General features: G+C 37.6%; 1 protein-coding gene across 5 annotated transcripts in view; it reads left to right on the forward strand.

The window, feature by feature from the left end:
• The window catches only part of trip13 (thyroid hormone receptor interactor 13), a 36,552-nt gene extending 18,959 nt beyond the window's left edge, over positions 1-17,593 (forward strand). For 2 of the 5 annotated variants that reach the window (XM_012964452.3, XM_012964451.3), the window contains exons 9-14: positions 2,116-2,202; positions 3,103-3,209; positions 4,793-4,946; positions 9,398-9,510; positions 11,678-11,747; positions 16,621-17,583. In XM_012964452.3, the coding sequence (XP_012819906.1) occupies positions 2,116-2,202; positions 3,103-3,209; positions 4,793-4,946; positions 9,398-9,510; positions 11,678-11,747; positions 16,621-16,716 (627 nt within the window). In that variant the 3' untranslated portion in view covers positions 16,717-17,583. 5 annotated transcript variants of the gene reach the window in all.
• Positions 17,594-19,922: the final 2,329 nt, after the last annotated feature.

Consider the following 19,922-nt stretch of genomic DNA (forward strand, 5'->3'; position numbering starts at 1 on the left):
TCTGGTGAATGGCAGGTAGAGCCCCTTGTGTGAGCTGCTCTGCTTTCCTGCCTGTCTTCCAGTACAGAGACACCCTTAGGCTGAGCCCTAAATAGCAAGCTCCCTTTAAATCTAGGTACCATTCCTAAAGAACTGGTGGCTGAGTGTAAGAGCTCCAGGTACTACAGCTTATCAGGGTGAGCCTACTTGGATTTTTACCCATGCAAAGCCTGGCTGAACAAAGCACCCTATGGATGCATCACTGGTCCCTGGCGCCAAAAACGGCCAAAATGTGATTTCCATAAGAGAGATTATCACAATATATCTTGGTCTTCCAACAACAAGCAATCTAGACCGCCTAGGTTACAATCCCAAAGCCAGCCCACCATATGATATAGATCCCATTACCTCTCTTCAGACACCCTTTACATTGGAGAAAGATTGCAAGACTTTGCACCCATTTGGCATCAGCCCCTTACAAATCCCTGGGCCCTAAACATTGTTTAACACAATATGTTTCCAGCGACCTACCACAAAACAGATTTGTTCCCTCTTTCATTCCTTCTCAACCAGCTAAAAGAAAAGCCTTACTCAACATTATAGATGATCTTCTTCAAAGACAAGTTATTTGTCCAGTTCCCGAGCAATACCACTTTGCGGGTTTCTACTTAAATCTCTTCCTGAGAATTTCACCCCTTGCTCAGTCTCCATCCTCTAAGCTGGCTTGTTATGTAGGTTCAAAATGGTATCTCTACCATCCACCATCAAAACTTTAAAACCAGGGATCTTTATGTCAAAGATAGACATAAAAGACACGTACTAACACATTCCCATTCACGAAACCCACTAGCGCTTTCTCAGGTTTGCAGTAAATCACGTTCGATCTCTTCCTTTTGACCTTACCTCAGCACCTTGCATCTTCACTGAAATCCTCTATGGCATTTTAGCAGTACTAAGAACCAAGGGCATCCTTGTCATAGCATACTTAGACGATCTCATCATACTGTTTCCAAACATGCCTACAAACTCTCTGTTACCATGGTGGGCTCATCAATCATCAAAAGAGTTTTATTACTCCTACACAAAGATTGGACTTCCTAGGAATGAGCCTGGATTTCACACTCCAGAAAGTTTTCCTTCCCACAGCCAAGGCCTTGACGCTTCAAGATGCAGCCCTACAGCTAATGGAGGATACTGAAGGTGAATCTCCTTCACCTATGACATACTGAGTCTGCCAAATGGCGGCTAGTATAGAGGCTGTTTGCTTCTGTCAGATCCTACCAGCTTTGCTTATGAGTTCCTATAAGATTGTTATAAGTTCCATTCCATTATCCAACCCCTGTTTTGGACAGCTCTGGGACTTCCCCAGTCACTCTACAATGACAGGTAGGGCTGTACGTAGAACAGGAGATTTCTTACTAGAAAAATCTTTTCTCTAAGTCTGTACTGTCAGTGCAGCACCCGCCCATTGGTTAGGGTGCCAGTTTTGGCTGCTTTTCCCATAGGTTAGTTAGGCTACTTAGGGTTTTCCTTATCTCCACCGGCAGACTCGACAATCAAAGTGGAGGAAGAGGTGGAAATTCTAGGAAGGAGGAGACTCAAAGAAACATTTATGCACATCATTTTTAATTGATTATATCAATAATTATTTTCATGAGATGAAGCAAAAAATTTAAAATTCCATGGTAGTTCCTCTTTAATTATTGCCTTATAAAGTTCAGAAAAAACAAATATGAGGCAGGGTGGTGTTTTGACTACGTCTGGCATCAGGTGGCTAACTCTGTTACAAGCATTTATGAGGTCTACCTGTAAATGCATAAGGCAGAGAGAAGCTCTTTTTTTTTTTTTTTTTTTTTTTACTCCTTTTGAAAAGATGCATTGTGCACCCCATTTTATCTACCTTGTTAAATGGGCACAGTTGCTTTGTGAAATTGATTGAATTTTATTTCTTTATACTCTGTCAATTAGGCATATTTTTCTGATGAATGTGACAGTAAGACACATAAAAATGCTAGAATTAAAATGAAAGAAAATTAAGTCTAAATTATGATTTTAATTGTTGCTTGTATACTATACCAAGTTACTCTTTCTCTTATATTGGCTTTATATTCTTTTTATTTATTTTATTTTTCATAGAGTGGCAAACTGGTGACCAAAATGTTTCAGAAGATTCACGAGCTAATAAATGATAAAGAAGCTCTAGTATTTGTTTTGATTGATGAGGTATGTAAATAGTCAAACTATACATTACATTCTTATATCTCTTTAATAAATGATCTAACAAACTTAAAGGAGAAGGAAGGCACCCACCCAGTGATTGTAATCACTTACCAGGTACCCTGGGCCGGTATTTTTGTTAGCAGAAAACTGCACCAGCCCAGGGTTCCTGCAAGCAAGTGAACCTCTTCCTTCCGTTGAGCAATCCGGGGGCCAACACATGCACAGTAGAGTGAAAAGGCTGTTTTTTTGTAAAGTTCAGCTTTTTACTCTACTGTGCATGTCTCTCAGGTACCCCAGGCTGGTACAGTTTTCTGCTAACAGGAGCACAAGCTAAGGTAAGTTATTATAACCACTAAAGGGTGCTTAACATTTAACACCCCCACCCCTGTGGTTGTACCTTTTCTTCTTTAAAAAACAAGGAAAGTATAAATCACTAGGGGTGCCATGTAATTGTTTGTTTTTATGATGAATTAAGTAGAAACTTGCATTTGCTGCATACCCACACTAAAACTGATAGATTTGTATCCATTTAGTAAAATATAGAACTGTATACTAGTACCCAAATATTTGTAGTTTCTGTGGAGGGGAGTATGGGTTGCAACTGCATCAGGGCCTGCCTCCCTGTGTGGCCCAGAGGGCGCAGCAGCAAGTGTGTGTGTGTGTGTGTTGATTTATTGATACTTAGCAAAGTCACCGAAGGACTTTTCCACACACAATGGCTCAGCAGCTATTCCAGCATAACCAGGCACTTTGAAGTCCTATATATATATTAGTCTTTATACTAATTGCCACATCCTTTTCATACTGAGAATAAATGCCTACATTTTTTTATTCTTCAGTCAGTTTTAATCATAAAGAATGTGATACAAAAAGAAAAATGTGTTTTTTTTTAACTTACCATAGGTGGAAAGTCTTACTGCAGCTCGTAAAGCTTCCAGAGCTGGTACTGAGCCTTCAGATGCCATTCGTGTGGTAAATGCTGTGCTGACACAAATTGATCATATCAAAAGGTAGGTTCATTCTAGATTTTATGCAATTTCAATATTACATTACTCTTATATGGCCATATATGCTCGTGTATCTGTAAGTTAATTGATACTAGCAGAATTAAATTGAGATGCTTTTTATGCATATTAGAAAACCTAAGCCCCCTACTGTATTACTGCTTTAGATTGTGCTAATAATAGAGTATACTTATACAATTTATTTCAGTATGTCTTATTAATCCGCCGTTTTCTCTCTTTCAACTTCTACTGGCTAATAATAGTATTATTAAATTATTCATGCAGGGTTTGGTTAAGATGTTATGAACCTTGTCTTCCTTTTTCTTTTCTTTTTATCAACACTTTTAGGAGCCTTGTGTTGTCATTTTCTTTGCCACAATTAGGAACTTTATTTGGTTTTTTTTCTTTGTATTTATATTATTAGGAACTATATATTTTTTTTTTTTTTTGCTTCTTATCAGTATGGTTAGGAATCTTGCGTTCCTTTTTATTTTTTTTATTTTTTTAATAAATATAAGTATATTTATTAAAAAAAAAAAGAATGCATACTATTGGGAACCTTGTGTTCCTATGTCTTTTATCTACTTAGAGTAGCAAATGATTTAGGACTCATCAATAAGGTCTGGAGAGATACAAAATGGGAGATTTGTTGCTCAGTTGAAAACTGCACTGCTTATACATACTTTATATGTGGCAGCAATGTGTAATTTATAAGGTTTATATGCTGACAAACTACAAATTAAATTTCGGTTAAATCTTGATGATACCTTATATACATTACAGGTATGGGACCTGTTATCCAGAGCACTCATGACCTGGGGTTTTCTGAATAAGGGATCTTTTCGTAATATGGATCTCCATACCTAAAGCTGGCCATACACACACCAGTATTTGTTGGCACCAATGTTAAGGTGGATCAACGAGACCCATATCACAAAAGCTTTGGATATCAGTCGGCACCCAAGCAAAATCTGCGTTTAGGGCTGAATCGTTGGATTGGGGTAGAATCCCTATTGTTTCTACCTCCATATCTGAGGATTCAGCCCAGAACGTCAGTGGAGGGTGCGAACGATCGTAATTGTTACGTGTACAGCCACCTTTAAGTCTCCAAAAATTAATTTAAACAAAAACCCAGTAGGGTGGTTTTGCCTCCAATAAAGAATAATTATATTTTAGTTAGGATCAAGTACAAGGTACTGTTTTATTATTATTACAGAAAAATTGTAAAATAATTTTTAAACATTTTTGATTGAAATAGAGTCTAAGGGAGATGTCCTTTCCGTAATATGTTACTTTCTGAATAATGGGTTTCCTGATAACAGATCCCATGCCTGTCTCCTATAGTTATAAATAAATACAGATTTGATATCTGGATAGTATTCAAATTTACCTTAGCCAAGTCACATGAGAATTGTCACAGAAATAAAAATACACACAAAACAATCCTATGGGTTTTTTGTTTATTTAGGAAAACTACTAAATAATAAGTATCTTAGAAATTTCTAGTCACTTGTTAGTTGAAAGTACATATAAACTATGTTTTATTTATTTGTTTAAACAAGAATTTGTTTTTCTCTTATTTGTTTCAGATATCCTAATGTAGTCATCTTAAGTACCTCAAACCTCACAGAAAAAATTGATGTTGCTTTTACAGACAGAGCAGATATAAAGCAGTATATTGGACCGCCATCTCCTGCTGCTATATTTAAAATTTATCTGTCATGCATAGAGGAACTTATGAAGGTAAGCAGTGAATCATAATATAATCCTTGTAGAGGAGAAAGAAAATAGTACATTGTCAAACATGGAAAACATTTGACAAATAGGTGATAACTTATGACTTCAGGGAAAATGCAAGTGCAAGAACACTAAGGCACATAGAATCATGCTCCTTAATGCATATTAACGCACTCCTTGCTTCCACGGTATACCTGCACATTGCAAGGCTTGAGGTGAAGAGCACAACATCATGCGTGCATAGGGATGTGGGAACATGGTGACTTGCACCTGTTTGTTGCACTTTGTACCTTGCCCCATCTTTGTAAATGCACCCCTATGTCTTACCAAAATCATACAGAATGTATCATGTAAGTATGGGTTTATAGATTACTTTATATACTCGAGTATAAGCCTAGTTTTTCAGCACCCAAAATGTGCTGAAAAAGTCACCCTCGGCTTATACTCGAGTTGGGTGCCATGGGTCCCTCTAGACTAGCACCCTCTCTCCTTTGTGTGCAGATTAGGCCACCTGCAATCAGACCCTCCAGTGCCCTGGCCTAGGCTCCAACTAGCAATACTTATTTCCCCTTACATCTCCTCCGGGACCAGGTCTGCTGCCAGTTTGCCAATGTGCAATGAGCGTGGGGTAGTACTCATATTGTTTTTGTTGACCCTCTTCTCCACTTACAGAGCTAGTTTACTGTTTTTCTTTTAAATAAATATTGAAAAACATATACCCCACTGATGCCTCAATTAATGTAATTTTATAGGTATTTATTTTGATTATTAAAACTTAGCAGTAGCTGCTGCATTTCCCACCCTAGGCTTATACTCAAGTCAATAAGTTTTTCCAGTTTTCTTAGGTAAAATTAGGTACCTCGGCTTATATTCGGATCGGCTTATACTCGAGTATATACGGTATCTCATAAACTTGGCATTTGGGGAGAAGATTAGATTAATTGTAGATAAATGTAAGGCTATGGATTGTAACATAATTAGCTGTAGCAAACAATGTTGTTTATGCACAGCTGTAGTTAGTTCCTAAATCCTTATAGACTACAAAACCATATAAAGTCACCTGACCTGCAAGATACACACCAAAAGAAGAAGAAAGCAGTGTCGGACTGGTGGGCCTTACTGGGGCTGTGATCTCATGGGGCTCCCTACCCCATTTGCGAAACTCACACAGCAACATGGAACTATGGTGTTCTATTGTGACTTTTAGTCACATATTTTATAACAGGGGGTACATTATTCATTATAATATGCATGCTTCAGTAAGTCATGTTACAAAAATATATGTATGTATATCTATTTATAAAACGCTACTTATGTACGCAGCGTTATACAGTAGAATACATTAATACAAACGGGATTATTAAGATAATAATAGATAAATACAAAGTATAACAATAAGTACAGATAGATACAAGATAAATACAGTTGCAATAAGTTAAGAGTCAAAGACACAAGAGGATGGAGGTCCCTGCCCTGTAGAGCTTACAATCTATATGGGAGGGTGGATATAAGTGCTGTAGGTCACAGTGGGTGACACTACAATATAAGTGCTGATTCCCAGATCAGGTGCTGGGTGAGTGCTCCAAAAGGTAGTCTTTAAGTTTAGTTTTAAAAAGACTGGGGGAGGATTCTTTCCAGAGGAAATCAGGGAGGGCATTCCAAATGTAAGGGGCAGAAAGGTTTAAGGCGGGAAACAGCAGTAGTAGTGGGGGGTTCAACCAAATGATTGCTCTGCGAGGAACGAAGGAGTCGGCCAGGAACGTACGGAGACACAAGAAGAGATGTAGTTTGGAGCAGAGGAATGGAGGGCTTTGTAGCTTAAGAGAAGGAGTTTGTAAGATATTCTTTGTTTAATAGGAAGCCACGATAAGGACTTTAGCATGGGAAGGGCCTGAACTCTCCTGGATGAGAGAAGGAGAATTCTGGCAGCAGTATTTAATATAGACTGTAGGGGGGAAAGATGGGAGTTAGGTAGGCCGGTTAGTAGCAGGTTACAGTAGTCAAGTCGGGATAGGATGAGAGCATGCATGAGCAGCCTAGCTGTTGCAGTAGAAAGAAAGGGACGGATTTTGGCAATATTGCGTATAGTGGTGTTAATGTGGTCAGAGAAGGAGAGACTGGAGTTTAAAGATCACCCCTAAACAACGCACCAAATTGACAGGGTTGATGAGGGTGCCATCAATAGAGATAGAAAAGGGGGGGGGGTAGGACCAGGCTTAGGCGGAAAGATCATTAGTTCACTTTTTGTTAGGTTCAGTTTGAGGTGGCGTTGGTTCATTCAATTAGAGATAGCCAGGAGGCAGTTAGAGATTTGACTCTCAGTTTCAACTGTTAACAAAGGGGTCGACAAATAAATTTGGATATCATCAGCATACAGATGATATTAACATTATACCATTATTAAATGCCAAATGTAACTAATGACATCACCAAGCACCTTTTATAAGGATATAATTTGCAGGATATTCATGCCTGCTGTCTATTATACATAAAGTCCATGGGCACAACATAAATGACTATGCCAAAGTGAAAGCCCCCACGGTGGCAGAATAATGCTTATTTTACACACACTAGCAAGGTCATTGTTAAGTGCTGGTCATTCACTACAGCAGGTGAGACTATCCAACCCATACAGAGTTTACTTTAAACTATACAAGTTTAGGTATCCATCCCATATAAACATGGACAATGGAAAATTGCATATATAATTGGACTTAGAGTACATTGTCAAAATCTGTATTAATAAAAATGTTTCTATAGGTATAGGACCCATTATCCAGAATGCTCGGGACCAAGCGTATCCTGGATAAGGGGTCTTTCTGTAATTTGGATCCCAATACCTTAAGTCTACTAAAAAATCAATAAAACAACAATTAAAGCCAATAGGATGATTATGCGTCCAATTAGAATTAATTATATCTTAGTTGGGATCAAATACAAGGTACTGTTTTATTTTTTACAGGGAAAAAGTAAATGACTTGATTACGATGGAGTCTATGGGAGACAGGCTTTCCGTAATTAGGATCTTTCTGGATAACAGGTTTCCAGATAACGGATCCCATACCTGTAGTATGAACTGTATTTATTGAAATGAATTATGTCTTATTCAAGGCACTCTAATATACAAACAGTTCGGCAAAATGTTGTTACTGCTTACTACAAGATATTTGCTAGTGCAGGTATGGGATCCGTTATTCAGAAACCCGTTATCCAGAAAGTTCAGAATTATGGGAAGGCCTTCTCCCATAGACTCCATTATAAACAAATCATTCTTATTGTTAAAAATGATTTCATTTTTCTCGATAATAATAAAACAATACTTTGTACTTGATCCCAACTAAGATATAATTACTCCTTATTGGAGACAAAACAATCCTATTGGGTTTATTTAATATTTGAATAATCTTTTAGTAGACTTAAGATATGGAGATCCAAATTACAGAAAGAACTCTTATCCGGAAAACCCCAAGCAAGTCCTGAGCATTCTGGATAATGGGTCTCATACCTGTACAGATATGGGAGCAATTATTTGTATTACCCGTATATACTCGAGTATAAGCCGATCCGAATATAAGCCGAGGTACCTAATTTTACCTAAGAAAACTGGAAAAACTTATTGACTCGAGTATAAGCCTAGGGTGGGAAATGCAGCAGCTAATCAAAATAAATACCAATAAAATTACATTAAATGAGTGGGGTATGTGTTTTTAAATATTTATTTAAACAGTAAACTAGCTCTAGTGGAGAAGAGGGTCAACAAAAACAATATGGTATCAATGATGATACCTTAAGAGTACTACCCCCTTAGCTCAATCAGCAACCAAGCTAAAACACAAAGAGTTAAAATCCTTCAAAACAATATATAGTTTATATCGAATATAAAGTGCAATATCTAGTGTAGAATGGGACAGGTGAGGATGGTAGATGAAGATGAATTTGGGAGCGGGCCAGGGCACTGGAGGGTCTGGTTGTGGGTGGCCTAATTTGCACACAAAGGACAGAGGGTGCTAGTCTGGAGGGACCCATGGCACCCGACTCGAGTATAAGCCGAGGGTGACTTTTTCAGCACATTTTGGGTGCTGAAAAACTAGGCTTATACTCGAGTATATACAGTACTTGGTACCTGGGGTTTTCCTTAAAATGAACTGTATGGCAAATGGCCTTCCTGTAATTTTGGAGATCTATAAATATTGGATACGAGATACCATACCTGTAGTACTTTCCTTGTTTTATATTTATATTAACTAAATACAAAGGTTTTGCAGAATTTTTAGATGTGAAAAGATAATTTTTCAAGAGCTTTTTAGAATAGTACTTTCTTCCCATTCATCTGCTTTATAAATATTCTAATATATTTTGTTGTCTTTCTTATTTTGGCATCTAAAATATATTTGGTTTTAATTTACTTGACAATGTCTGATGTTTGTCTTAATGTATGATTTTACCTGTTTCTATAGTGTCAGATAATATACCCAAAGCAGCAACTGTTAACGTTACGTGACCTCGAAATTATTGGCTTCCTGGAAAATAATATATCCAAACTTAGCTTACAGTTAAATGAAATTTCAAGGTAAGCTCATTGTAAGAGTTAACTTCATAACAAAAGTATTCATCCCCTTAGCCACTTTATTGAAATTTTGTTGTCTATGATATTTGTATTTTAAAGCATTGGCACTATTATTTAGTTTTTTTTTGTATGGCACTGTTTTCCCATAGAACTCATGTAGATCACATCTACTCCCACAGTTATTAAAATTACTTACCTGAGACCCTGGGCCAGTTCCAATATTCTTTATGTTTTCCAATCCACTCTTCAACCCAAGTCTTGGTGTGCACGAAAACAGTTGAGTTAAAAGACCGATGTTTGCTTCTAAGTTCAACCTTCTTTACTGCTGCACATGTGCACCCAGACTGCGCCATAGAAAGAATCCAGGAAAAAGGCAACATGGCACTTCGTCAGTTATACCCTGTGCCGGTGAAGTTTTTAGAGAACAGGAGCATTGGGTCTCAATTAGGCAATTATAATCACTTGGGAGACCTCTTTGGTGACAGTATCTAAGAGGGGTTCAGAGCAATATCAATGGGTGCTGAATAAGTAAGGTAATGGATGCAGAGTGATGTCCCTGGTCACAGGGTAATGTAAATGGGTTTGCAGTAATGTTAGTGAGTGTTAAAGCACTAATATTAACCCTTCAGCAAACTAGTTTGTATTGTGGGAAGAGTAGCTTTTATAATAGTAGGCAAACTGGATTCTTATGCAGAGAATGAGACAGGGACACCAAAAAAATGCAGGAAAAACAATACTTTGCCTTTAATTATTCACTCAAAAACATTAGCACGGTGCTTGTCTTCATATGGCATAAAAAATATATGACTTACAGGGCCTCTACCAGACTCTCACAGATTAACACAGAATTCAGAGATAACGTCTCTTTATAAGTCAGGCTCCACGCAGCCTACTTCCAAGTCAGCTTCACTGCTGCACCCTCTTCAAACACGGCCTCTCTCCAGGCCCCGTGGCACTCGCTTTGTCTCTCAAGCTTAGGCACTCTGCCTCTCTTTATCAGACACTCCCCGTGTCTCAAGGTCAGGATCCACTGGCTTCCTTCTCCTCTCTCTGATTTCCTCTCACACACTAGGAACAACCAGGACTATGTCTCTCTTTCAAACACACAGACCTCTCTCCTTCAAAAATCCAAGAAAGAACCCATAGGTGTGGGTGCACACCACTTTTACCTACACAGGCAGCTCCTCTCTCAGCTGCCTCTTAATTACCCGACTGAGAGGGAATATTAACCCTATCTGCAGTAGGTATCCCCCTGCAGTCCACATCATGCACCTTACATGCAAACCAAAAAAATTAATACACTGTATAAAATATAAATAAAAAGAGAATTCAATGATTTGCAAATCACATAAACCCTAAATATTTGATTGATAATAGTACAAAGACAACATATCATATGTTGGAACAGAGAAATGTTATTGTTTTCTGTAAAATATTCTGTAAATATATGACATATAAAAATAATTTCCAAGATATTATAATTTTGAATTTGACGCCAGCAACACATTCAAAAAAGTTTTTCCAGGGGCAGACAGAAGTCTGAAAAAGAAGTATAATTTGTAGGAGTACTCTATTCTGTGAAATGCTGCCCAGGCAAATGTTGCAACATTTACGAAAAACACATTTCAATGTAGAATTCGAAAGAATTTGGGGATTTCATCAGCTACAGTACATAATATCATTAAACAATTCAGAGACATTTTTATACGCAAGGAACAAGGCTAAAAGCCAACATTGGAGAGTTATGATCTTCGGACCCTCAGGCAGCACTGCATTTGTAGTGGAAATCAATGCCTGGGCTCAGGAATAGTTCTGAAAACCATTTTCTGTGAATGCAGTTCACGGGACCATCTGGTTTGTTATTAGCACACAGTTTAAAAGCCACTATTCATGATGGTATGGGGGTGCATTAGCTTGCACAACTGAGAAGGCACCATTAATTCTAATCGATATAACAAGTTTTAAAGCATATGCTGCAATCCAGATGACGTTAGGGAAAGCCTTGCTTATTTCTGCAAGACAATACCAAACTGCAGTTTTTGGTACATCATAGATTTTAGTTATTGATTTCAGGGTGTTTTGCAGTATTAAGCTATCTCTATTTCAATATTAAATTTAGTTAGGCAGAAAGAATACATTTTGTCTTATTTATATTTACTGTACTTTGCAGAAAAAGTGAGGGCCTTAGTGGAAGAGTGCTTCGAAAACTACCTTTTCTGGCACACGCACTTTATTTACAAGTAAGTAATAATTTTTTTTGTTTATATTTTTATTGTTAATAAGACTTAACTTTCTCCAAAAGCATACATGCTGGTTGCACAAGCATTAGACATACTTCTGGTGTACAGAAATACTAGTACTGTCTTCATCAGGCTTCCTGTAAACTTTGTTGTCTGGAAAGAAGGGCATTTAGTGAAGAATACTTGGCAAAGGCAACTGAGTCAAGACTGAGCTAAAGAATGTAGTGCTTAAAGTGGAATATAATGTTCATTATATGATTTCCAAGATATTAGAGGTCTGCTACAGCCTCATGAGCTGGCAACACCCAGTATAACATATACTTTGATATACTGCTATTATATAGAGTAGGGGCCCTCAAACTTCTGACCCAAGGGGTCGTATCAAGGGCCCCTCAGACTGTTGGGGGGCCGGACCGCCATCAACAGCACACCCCCCCCTCCATCGGTGGCAGTGGCCAAACTGGTTGCATTTCCCCCAAACCCCTCCCCCCCAGTTCTCCATTTGTTCCCGCTGAGTCCTACCTGCCTTCCGTCCTACCTCTTAGCTCCCCCGTCCCGCTCCCCGCTGAGTCCTCTCTCTCCGCTGCCAGGTGGTGAGGGCGCAGCGGGGGGCCGGGTAAATTCGCCTGGGGGGCCCGTGGGCCGTAGTTTGAAGACCGCTGATATAGAGGTTCTTTACCTGAGTAGTACCAAAAGGAGTGATTGTAATTTATTTAGTTTTACAGTAAGCCATAAAATAATTACATTAACAATAGCATTGGAAAAAGAAAATTAAAGCAAAGGTTTGATTGAAGCTAATATAGCATTTATCTTAGTTAATCAGCCCCTTAAATTATAGTTTTTTAAAACAGTATACATTTTAGGCTGTAAATACTGATTGGCGCTGACATTTTTTTCTAGCCATTGAAATTATGACATTTGTGTTTAAAAGAGTGGCATAAATCAGAAGACCTAGATGATGGCACCTGGGAAGTATGCTGTGCTACTCTGTATCTGTAGGTCAGTTTTCAACAGGGGAACTAATTGCCTTTTATGAGGAGGTGAGCAGGAAGCTCGATGCTGGAATGGCACTGGATGTCATCTATTTAGATTTTGCTAAAGCGTTTGATACAGTACCGCACAGAAAGCTAATGAGAAAATTGAGGAATATTGGCCTGGAACATAATATTTGTACTTGGATAGAGAAATGGCTGAAGGATAGTAAATGGTGGTGGTAAATGGAACATTTTCTAATTGTGCCAGTGTTGTTAGTGGAGTACCGCAGGGGTCAGTCCTTTACTTTTTAACTTGTTTATTAATGACATAGCATAGAATGTTTCTATTTGTTTGATTCAGAATGCTGCCACTTTGCAGAGTGATTTGATTAAATTAGAAAACCGGGCAGCAAAATGGAAAATGAGGTTCAGTGTTGACAATGCCTTTAAGAGGGGCCTTGAACAAGCATAGTATCCAAGGTTCAATAAACCTTTATCTGCGCTTAACAGAATTTACTACTAAATATAGAATAAAAAAACATACATTTATCAGAAAACCACACAAATACCCAACAATAATGTCCAAAAGTGTGACCTAAATGAATCAATTTATATTGTGCCAACTCCATCCCTCTATTAATTGATAGGTCTTTTATTTTATCCTTACTCTGGTAGTATAAAGTAATTTATGATTATTACTTCATGCATTGGTATTTTTTTTATTTTGATTTTTTAATGTACAATCTGTTTAATTATGTGTAATCATGTGTGATTTTTTTATTATAATGAATTAAAAATTAAAAAAATTTAAAACTAATTGATTGATATATTAACACTTGGTGGTTTGTTTTGTTGAGCGCCAACTCCGTTTTGTAATAGTATCCAAGGTTATTGTGATACTAAAATCTACAGTTAGTATTGATGTTGGTAGATATGGTTTATGTATGTGTATGGATAGGTCAGTATAGGTTTGTGTGTGCTGGGTTTACTTGGAAGAGTTGAACTTGATGGACTCTGGTCTTTTTTCAACTCAATGTAACTATGTAATAGCCTTTGTGGGGAGAGAGCAGGGAGGGGGTCTATGGGGGATTTTGCCTATAAGGGGGTTTAGTTCTCCATTAAATGGTTTTTGAACCTTTAGACTAAAATCACACTTTGCATTTTCTTGGCAAGGGGAACAAATGCTAATACCACCTGTGCCTGTTGTGAGTAGTGCACCTAATTTAGAGTTTAGCCAAATCCTAAAACTTGTTTTGAAGGAATCGGGTTCAAAAGAATCCAAACCCTTAAAGTCATGTTCTCTATCAATGCACTTTTTTTTTTGTATTTTTATCAAATTTGAAAATTTAAATGTAAATGATTATTTAAAGTAATCCAGATTTTGTTTAGTATTCCGCTTCATACCAAATCCTCCACAGGCAGATTTGCACCTAGGCCCCACCATGGCATTAGACCCACCAACCCTGCATGCGTGACATATGAGAGCTTTTCCTGACAATTTAAACACTATGAGAATTTCTTTCAAATTTTTTTCCATATCATAGGTTTTTAAATCCAATTACATAAATTCAGTTCAGTGGTGTAACTAGTGTGTGCCCCCCTCCACAAACAAAAAAAATCATCAGAGGGTTCACATTGATCCATATCCAGACTCCTGCTGACGTCTTCTGCCTGAGTTTTACCTCCCCAGCCACATTACTACTTGTGAGCGGGGAGGGAAGTCTTTAGCTATAGAGGAAGCAAACCCTGTGGTCCAATCCCCCCCCCCCCCCCCCCGTGACTGTGGGGTCTGCATTCTCTATAGTTAAGCCACTGCTTAAATTTATATTTATCCTTACTATAGCATTATTATAGTACGTAGCGCTTTATAGGTTAAAACCTTAACCTGCATGTATGTTTTTTGAGTGTGGGAGGAAACTGGAACACCCAGATTATTTTAACATACTTTTTGCAGATAGTGCCAGCAGAGATCCAGCAACCAAACACCCATGTGAAGCTTACAATAGCCCTTTAATATGGCAGACTGAATCAGAGGCAGTTGCAAGCAGTAATGAGGTGTAATACCAATTTGTGACCCCCTTTTCTTTAGATAATACACAAAAGAAAATGTATTACCTGCATTCCTAGATTGATATCCTTGAGTTATCAGTATCTGGTCCCTAGTTGGTAGTCTGATAAGACTCCAGCATTTGAGGTTGTTTGAGCGAGTGAAGTGTGTACATAGCAATCGATTATTAGAGTGTTTAAATTCATTGAAGCATCTGCAAATCCTAGAAAAAAATGTTATTTGGCCTTTGTGCTGCTTTCAAATTTTTTGGTTTAAAAGCAACGCTGCTGTAGAAATACGGTTACTAGAATCCTGATCTTAAAATTTTTGAGTCCTTTAATTTAAAGGAGAAGGAAAGGCTAGAGTTAATCTCAAGCTGGAGGCATACCTTCAGTTGTCTCAATAGTGCCCTTAAGTCTCCCCATATTTCACCCGTTCAGAAGATCAGAAGCCAAACAGGAAGAAAAAAACGCTGAGCTGGGTAAAGAAAGTTCCCATAATGCTTCACTCCTGCACAGACACCCAGACCAAGTGAACGTGCTGAGTTAGTAAAACTATGAGTCAGCTTCCTGCTGATTGGCTCAGATCCACATTCCTAAGGGGGGGGGGGGAGTTCTTAGCATTCTTGAGGGAGGGGGAGCAGGAAAGAGCAGAGAACAGAAAGCTGTGTGTCTCTGGCACAGGAATTACAGACACAAGAAATCTTTTTTCAGAGAAGTCAGTGCTGCGTTTCTGTGAATGCTTATGGCTGTATTTACATAGACCTTTCTGATAAAGCTTACTTAGTTTTTACCTTTCTTTCTCCTTTAACAGTAAACAAGTAAGAAACCCCAACCGCAAACTATTTGTTTTGAAAAATGCAAAAATGGGGGGGGGGAAATGGAGAAGTTAGATTTTCTGGTGCTTGATAAGGGCTACAGAAGGTGGCTTGGAAGTATTTTCAGTATAGGGCAGATACTTAAACTGCAGTTGAGTGCATAACTGATGTGGCAGTTCAGTTCGGAAACACATATGGGTGATCTTTCCTGGGACTAAGAGAGAAAGTTGCTGTTCCTCTTGCGGCTGTGACTGTGTTTGTTAGTGTAAACCGTTGTTTCCTGATTCAAGTGAGAGAAAGGGGCACAAGGTTCTCAATTTTTGCAGGAAAATTGAAAGAGATGTTTATAGTGTGAATTGTTCCTGAATGGAAACTGTTATTTTTCATGAATAACAGAATAAGAAATTTTGTGTCCCAGTCTTACTAGATGTCGATCAAAGGCTCTTCCCTGCATCTACCTTTGCTAATCCCAGCCAAAAATAATGTGCATGTGTTATGTCTATATATCTGTTTGTGTATAGTTATATATACGGCCCAAGGTTCATGCTTTTGGCCCGACTACCTGGAACTTTATGTAGCATTTCTGCTTAAAAGGGCTTAGCAAATCTAAGAAGCATCTTCCCTGAACTGTATTCTTACAGGACATTTATAATTAAATCTCTCATAAATAAGGGTACAGTGCAGATCAGCTGCTTGTAAAAAAAAAAAATGAAAGGTCTGGGCCACTGACAAGCTCCCAGAATAATAAGCAGCCGTGTGCCCAAGGAGAAGGGTGGTTGACATTCTAAAAATGATTTCTTTTGTTCATTGTGTTCATTCCAGAGTTTAATGACTATTTTTGGTAACTACTAACGTATATTTCTAAACATGGTCCCATATCATAAATCCAAATCATTAACAATAAGTACAACTACATGTAACCTAATTCATTTACACCCCCTTTTCTGGAATACTTTTTATATAGGCATTATATATATGTATATAAACTGTTTGTTGAAAATGTAATCTAATTTCCTTTTATGTTTGTTTCTTAAGTCTCCAACAGTTACAATTGAAAGATTTCTCTGGGCTCTGTCACTGGCAGTGGATGAACAGTTTCAAGAAAGAAAGAATTTTTCAGAAAATATATAATATATATCCACTCTTCTTGTGAAGCAATTCCATATGCTTTGTATTTTTGTGTCATCTGTTGCCAAACCCTTTATGTTCCAGTGCAGGCTAGTTGAAAAGGGATAAAAACTGTAACACATGGAAAAAAATTGCCACTATTCTTTTAAAATGAATGCCATAAAATGTGCTCATTTTGATTAGTGCTTTTAAGTAGTTTGCATATCCTTTGTGGGTTACTTCCCAGTATCTTTAGTGAGTGAGAATCCCTATGAATAGCATTTGCCAGTTATTTTCTTGCAGTTAGGTAAAGTATGTGTGATCGAAGATTCCTTACTATTAGTATGTGTGATCGAAGTTCCCCATGTTCCTTAATATTTTCCAACTAAATACCCTAAATGTTACAGAAAGGACACACAATCTGATCCTATAACTTGATTAACTGAGGCAGTCATGGTATATTGCGGGGGGCAAGGCTTTAGGATAAGAGGTACAATGACACATCAATATTCCTTGTTTTCCAGGACCATTTATATAAAGTGTAATATATTGTTATGTATTGTCCATAGCATTTAAACTTAACATAACATCTCAGTATATTACTCTTTGGACATGTTATTTGTGATTATTTTTAGTGTATTATCAATGTTTGCATTGCCTCATATTCTTTTTTTATAGAGGTTTAGTTCTTTGGGTTTTTATATGAAGTTCACAACAGGCAGTTTATAAAGAGATAAATACCACAGTGTACATGTATTTGTATATATGTTTTTTTTTTTTTTTTGTTAGGTTAATTAATAAATATGATTCAGGGTGGTAGTTTAACAAGCCATTCAAACCAAAAAAACTGAATGTGTTTTATATGCATTTAAATAAAGCAAACATTTAGGGCAGTATCACACTTGGTGGTTCTCAACTGGCATATATACACCAGCATTTGTGCAAGTAAAACATTTGTAATGCAGGAGACGGCAATATTGCACCGGTCAAATGTCTTACCCTCAGCAAATGCTGTTTTTCTTAATGCAGGGGCATTTACAGGGTGTTTTTTTTATCAAAAGATCCAATGTGGCTGTTTGCACTTGTACCCAGTGGCGCAGCCATAAACAGTTCCCATTCACTATGGTTGTAGTCTGTGGTTGAAATCTGCTCCAGGGTATTTTTGCTTTTCTAAAGGGGCATAACAAGAATTATGATAACAGGGCTTGTTTTATTGAGAAAAAACAATCCAATTTGGCTTTCAATATGATTGCTTTTTCCCTATCTAATTGACCCTTGCGCAGGCATGGGTTCCTCCAAAATATTCCCTGGTAGCATCCCTGGTAGACCTCAGACAGAAAAGTTTCAGATAGTGTTTTAGGAACCCACATGAACACACTGTAAATGAAAACCTGCGTGAGGAAAAAATTGATCTTGCTCAGCATATAGTGTTTTGTTGTTGCTCCCACTGGTTGCTCGTCAGTCACTTCCTTACTTGGTAGTATAAGTTCACTGGCAGGGAGAGCAGGATGAACTGAATGCAAACCTGTTGCAACCCACCCAACCCTTTGGTATCGGGCTGGCCCGCACATCACTGGCCACAGCGTCATGGTTCTCAATGTGGCAGTACTGGTGGGGGTGGATTAGTAGTGTTGTTTTCTCACTAAGAGTGAACCTAAAGTAGTTTGTAGTTTGACTTGCAGATAAATCTTTATACACTCCAATAAATGAGACTTTAGAGTCTACTGAAGTATAACTACAACATGAAACTGGACAAAAAATAAATGAAAATGCAATACAGAGATCACTATTGCAATAAACACAATGATCAATAACTGAAAGCATACAATGAGTTAACTGTATCTACATTAACTGTAACAGGAACACACATCTGCTGACACGTGTTTATAGTGAATAATGTACCCTTACTGTAAAATATAAGAATATTATAAGTCACCAAGGAGTTCTATAACCATATAAATACATGAGGTCGAAAACTGAGTGCTTTTATACAGGACATGAAACTTCAAGGTGACTTTTAAATGTTAATATTCTATGACAGGGGATACTTTATGATAATAAATATAAATTTCAGTGAGTCATGACAGAAATTACATCACTCAGCAACTTTCTAATGATATCTTTTACATGATATTCATTGATTGCTCTTGGGTATTATTTATACAGTAGAACCCTGATTTTACTTTTTCCAGGGGGAAAGTGTCAAAATGGAGTAAATTCCAGTAAAATGTAACATTCAGGAACAAGAATAAGCTACTTTCCCATATGGGGCCACTAAAAAAACAGCGCTAATTCTGATAGGAAACTGAAGCCTGTCTTTGCTTGCGTGACTGTGACTGAGATCTGTGATTGGCTATCCCCCTTCTACTGTGCTTCTAGCAGGGACCGTTAGGACACACCCACCCCTCATTTGAAACATGGACAGAGACCTGAGAGGATCTATAGGAAGCTTCAATAAAGGGGCCATTTTTACAGATAGGATTAATTTTTAGCCCAAAGTGAAACCACCACCATATATTGTTCATAATTGCCTACAAGTTTATGATACTCCTATTCTCCATGCTTAGGACAGGGAGTTTTTGCTGATACTGCTAACAGCAATTATATGTAGAAATAAGTAAAAAAAATCCTGTTTTTAAAGCACTGGCAAGGCCCTATTAGGGAAAAAAAAGAGTGACTACGCTAATAAATGGTATGGAATTCCTCGGTTATGCAGAAGTGCTAGGTAAGGGATTATTTACACAGGGCAAATTGTAGAGACTTTGGGTGCTTTCACCTTCCTTTGGTTTAGCAAGCAATTAGGTTGGTTTTATTTGGACAAAGGTTAAACTTGATGAAAATTTTCACTCTTCACCTACCATGTTCTTCCAATAAAAATTATTTTTTCATAATTTAAAGGGACACTAAATACCCTTTTTCATGAGCTTAATAAATAGAGCTTGTGCTGAATATACTTTTTGCCTATTGTTTTATTTAGATAAGAAATATCTAGTTTCTGTTATTTCTGGCACTTAACAAGAATACTAAGCCAATGTCACTTTTGTACTTTCTTTCAGTTCCTGATCCCAATGATTTTCAATGTTGATAATTACCAGTCCACTGAGAAGTCCCTGATAATGAGCTGCTCAAATTGTTATGGAGCTCTGAAATATGGATTTTTTTAAAGTAAAACAATAAGCAGAATGTAATGTCAACACAAGGCCTATTACATTTAAAAAAAAATCCCTACC

The sequence above is a fragment of the Xenopus tropicalis genome, chromosome 6 (assembly GCF_000004195.4).
Source record: "Xenopus tropicalis strain Nigerian chromosome 6, UCB_Xtro_10.0, whole genome shotgun sequence".
NCBI classification, from domain to species: domain Eukaryota; kingdom Metazoa; phylum Chordata; class Amphibia; order Anura; family Pipidae; genus Xenopus; species Xenopus tropicalis.